The 4,252-nt window shown below is 39.5% G+C and overlaps 2 protein-coding genes across 2 annotated transcripts; both read left to right on the forward strand.

Moving 5' to 3' along the window:
* The first annotated feature begins 2,610 nt into the window (after window positions 1-2,610).
* On the forward strand, window positions 2,611-3,288 carry LOC137616024 (micronuclear linker histone polyprotein-like). The gene has a single exon (XM_068345703.1). The coding sequence runs from the start codon at window positions 2,611-2,613 to the stop codon at window positions 3,286-3,288; it is 678 nt and encodes a 225-aa protein (XP_068201804.1).
* Window positions 3,289-3,522: 234 nt separating this feature from the next.
* Window positions 3,523-4,100, forward strand: LOC137616025 (micronuclear linker histone polyprotein-like). The gene is made up of 2 exons (XM_068345704.1): window positions 3,523-3,623; window positions 3,737-4,100. The coding sequence occupies exons 1-2, from the start codon at window positions 3,523-3,525 to the stop codon at window positions 4,098-4,100; spliced, it is 465 nt and encodes a 154-aa protein (XP_068201805.1).
* The last annotated feature ends 152 nt before the right edge of the window (window positions 4,101-4,252 follow it).

The following is a 4,252-nucleotide window of genomic DNA, read 5'->3' on the forward strand; positions in this document are numbered from 1 at the left end:
TCTCCAATTATGTTCCATCTAATAGTTTATGCTAATAAGCTTTTCATGGTGTGTTGTCTAGTTGAACCATATAATTATGCTTTGATATAAAAACTATGAAAAAAAGAAAAATACAATCACATGTAGAAAATACGAAACTCTTAAATATTCTTAAATTCCTTAATATAAAAAACCCCTAAATATCAATTTATTTTGAATATATTGTGTTATTTTATGAACTTATTTTTGTTTAGGTCCTCAAACGCGTCTAAATAATAAAGAAAAATTAAATAACATAAGATTCTAGCATATTCACCCCCTTCATGAAGTACCTCAAGTAACCTTTATTGTGTGTATGTATACATATATAGTATATGTGTATGTATACATATATATATATATATATATATATATGTATATATATATATATATATTCATATATATATATGTATATATATATATATATATATATAAAACTCCGACCGAAAAAGGATTGAGACAGGGAGACCCCATTTCTCGTAAATTATCCACTTTGGGCCTAGAAGCAGTTTTTAAGAATTTAGATTGGGAAAATGTTGGAATCAACATTAATGGGGAATATCTTAACGGTTTAGCTTTGCATATGACAAACATAGTTTTATATAGTGAATCATGGAAGGGATTGTAAAAGATGATAGAAGAATTAAGAAGAGAAGGCAGAGAGATGGAACTGAAAAGGAATCTGAATAAAACTAAGATAATGTTCAATGAAAATGCAGAGATAATAAATAATGGTTATGGGGCAACCTCTAGAGAATAGATATAGGTACTTTGGACAGACAATAATTAAAAGTACACTAAGCATGGAATACAGAGCTTTTGGCAAACAAAATGATATTATGAAATGTAAAATATCACTTTCTCTAAACAGAAAAGTATTTAATCAGATTGTCCTACCAGTATAAACTTTTGAATCGAACAACGTAAGCGTATTTGGCATATCATTTTTTGTAAACAGAAAAAATCTATAAACAAGTGTAATAAAACAAAAGCTTAGATATCTCCGGGTTAAAAGTATCAGTAAATCTCTTACCTCTGGTCAAGACATATGATTGATATCCACATTATGTAAGATCTATGATACGCAACCGTATTAAAAATGAAGTCAATCATCTAAATTAAAAAGAAAAAAAACTTTTTTTTTTCTTTCGTGAGATCGTATTATAGTTTGGGTATGCTTGTTTAATTGTAAGTTGATATTTTTATTCCTGATTTGCCAAGATTCTTGGGCAAGATGTGTTGTACTATGCCAGCGGTAATTTGAGATTTATTTCAGAAGCAGGTCTTCTGAAAGCTTTTTAACTTTATAAGGACATCTTTGCCTTTATGATTTTAAATTGAATTTCCTTTTAATCTGTATTTATAACAAACAATATCAGTATCAATGACCTTCGATGTCAGCATGCCATAGTCTGTTAGGTATCATGTTATATATTCGATTATGGACTTGAAGGTTTATTAAAGATTATCCACATCTTTGGTAGTAAAACCTTTTGGTAGGCGTCAGGCCAAGTAAGGAACATAAATTTTAGCACATAAAATTCCATACAGTAAAGGCCACGCATGAATGGTAGAGACAAGGGACAGTGACATTGCCCTATCGAGAAGGACAGTGCCATAGAGAATGACCATATATACATAACATCAGCGTCCAAGCTCCCTCCCCACCCAAGCTAAGACCAGGGAGGGCCAGGCAATGGCTGCTGATGGCTCAACAGGTAGGCCCATTGACTCCACTAAACCCCCAATCTGTAGCTCAAAAGGATAGTGAGGTTACATACAATAATGAAACTAACGAGTTAGAACCGGACTCGAACCCTAGTCTGGCGTTCACCAGTCAGGGACGTTTCCAATAGGCCAGCACAACCCTGAAGATACCAAAGAGCGAAGGGCATCATTAGTAGAAAGAATAAAAGTTGGAACTACCACAGCTTTAATCATTTGCCATTAAATTTATTAGCCTCATGTTAATCAATTAGGATTATTTTTATCTCCCTGTAATATTAATTATCGTCTAATTTACGCAAATCCGAGCATAGCATATCATTACGTATAACATTTATGGTATACAAAAGGAACAATATATTCCACGCCATGATCACATAAAAAGGCCGATATAACAAGGAAATAAGTTTAACAATGGCCTAACGAGCCTGAATGTCATTTGTCATGCCAATTATATGATGTGAATAACCTATTGTCTCTCGAATGACGTAATGGTTATTAGTTTTATTTTGACAAATGATTATGTTGCCTTTGCACAAGTATTATTATCACAACCTTCTCTCCAACTTATGAAGCGTCATTATTCAAAGCAGTGAAGGAGCGAAGCAGCAAAGTAGCAAAGCAGTAAAGGAGCGAAGCAGCAAAGCAGTAAAGGACCGAAGCAGCATAGTAATAAAGGAGCTAAGCAGCAAAATAGCAAAGCAGTAAAGGATCGAAGCAGCAAAGTAGTAAAGGATCGAAGCAGCAAAATAGCAAAGCAGTAAAGCAGTGAAGCAGCAAAGCAACAAAGCAGTACAGGAGCGAAGCAGCAAAATAGCAAAGGACCAAAGCAGCAAAGCAGTACAGGAGCAAAGCAGTACAGGAGCAATGCAGCAAAGGACCAAAGCAGCAAAGCAGTACAGGAGCAAAGCAGTACAGGAGCAATGCAGCAAAGGACCAAAGCAGCAAAGCAGTACAGGAGCGAAGCAGCAAAGTAGCAAAGGACCAAAGCAGCAAAGCAGTACAGGAGCGAAGCAGCAAAGCAGCAAAGCAGTACAGGAGCGAAGCAGCAAAGCAGTAAAGGACCAAAGCAGCAAAACAGTACAGGAGCGAAGCAGCGAAGCAGCAAAGCAGTACAGGAGCGAAGCAGCAAAGCAGCAAAGCAGTACAGGAGCGAAGCAGCAAAGCAGTAATGGACCAAAGCAGCAAAGCAGTACAGGAGCGAAGCAGCAAAGCAGTAATGGACCAAAGCAGCAAAACAGTACAGGAGCGAAGCAGCAAAGCAGCAAAGGACCAAAGCAGCAAAGCAGTACAGGAGCGAAGCAGCAAAGCAGCAAAGCAGCAAAGGACCAAAGCAGCAAAGCAGTACAGGAGCGAAGCAGCAAAATAGCAAAGGACCAAAGCAGCAAAGTAGTACAGGAGCAAAGCAGTACAGGAGCAATGCAGCAAAGGACCAAAGCAGCAAAGCAGTACAGGAGTGAAGCAGCAAAGCAGCAAAGGACCAAAGCTGCAAAGCAGTACAGGAGCGAAGCAGCAAAGCAGTACAGGAGCGAAGCAGCAAAATAGCAAAGGACCAAATCAGCAAAGCAGTAAAATAGCAAAGCAGTACAGGAGCAAAGTAGCAAAGGACCAAAGCAGCAAAGCAGTACAGGAGTGAAGCAGCAAAGCAGCAAAGGACCAAAACTGCAAAGCAGTACAGGAGCGAAGCAGCAAAGCAGCAAAGCAGTACAGGAGCGAAGCAGCAAAATAGCAAAGGACCAAAGCAGCAAAGCAGTAAAATAGCAAAGCAGTACAGGAGCAATGCAGCAAAGGACCAAAGCAGCAAAGCAGTACAGGAGCGAAGCAGTAAAGCAGCAAAGGACCAAAGCAGCAAAGCAGTACAGGACCGAAGCAGCAAAGCAGTAAAGGACCGAAGCAGCAAAGCAGTACAGGAGCGAAGCAGCAAAGCAGTAAAATAGCAAAGCAGCAAAGCAGTACAGGAGCAAAGCAGCAAAGGACCAAAGCAACAAAGCAGTACAGGAGTGAAGCATCAAAGCAGTAAAATAGCAAAGCAGTACAGGAGCAATGCAGCAAAGGACCAAAGCAGCAAAGCAGTACAGGAGCGAAGCAGTAAAGCAGCAAAGGACCAAAGCAGCAAAGCAGTACAGGAGCGTAGCAGCAAAGCAGCAAAGGACCAAAGCAGCAAAGCAGTACAGGACCGAAGCAGCAAAGCAGTAAAGGGACCGAAGCAGCAAAGCAGTAAAGGACCAAAGCAGCAAAGCAGTACAGGAGCGAAGCAGCAAAGCAGTAAAATAGCAGAGCAGCAAAGCAGTACAGGAGCAAAGCAGCAAAGGCCCAAAGCAACAAAGCAGTACAGGAGTGAAGCATCAAAGCAGTAAAATAGCAAAGCAGCAAAGCAGTACAGGAGCAAAGCAGCAAAGCAGTACAGGAGCGAAGCATCAAAGCAGTAAAATAGCAAAGCAGCAAAGCAGTACAGGAGCAAAGCAGCAAAGGACCAAAGCAGCAAAGCAGTACAGGAGCGAAGCAGCAA

This window comes from Palaemon carinicauda, chromosome 22 (assembly GCF_036898095.1).
Source record: "Palaemon carinicauda isolate YSFRI2023 chromosome 22, ASM3689809v2, whole genome shotgun sequence".
Classification (NCBI taxonomy): Eukaryota; Metazoa; Arthropoda; class Malacostraca; order Decapoda; family Palaemonidae; genus Palaemon; species Palaemon carinicauda.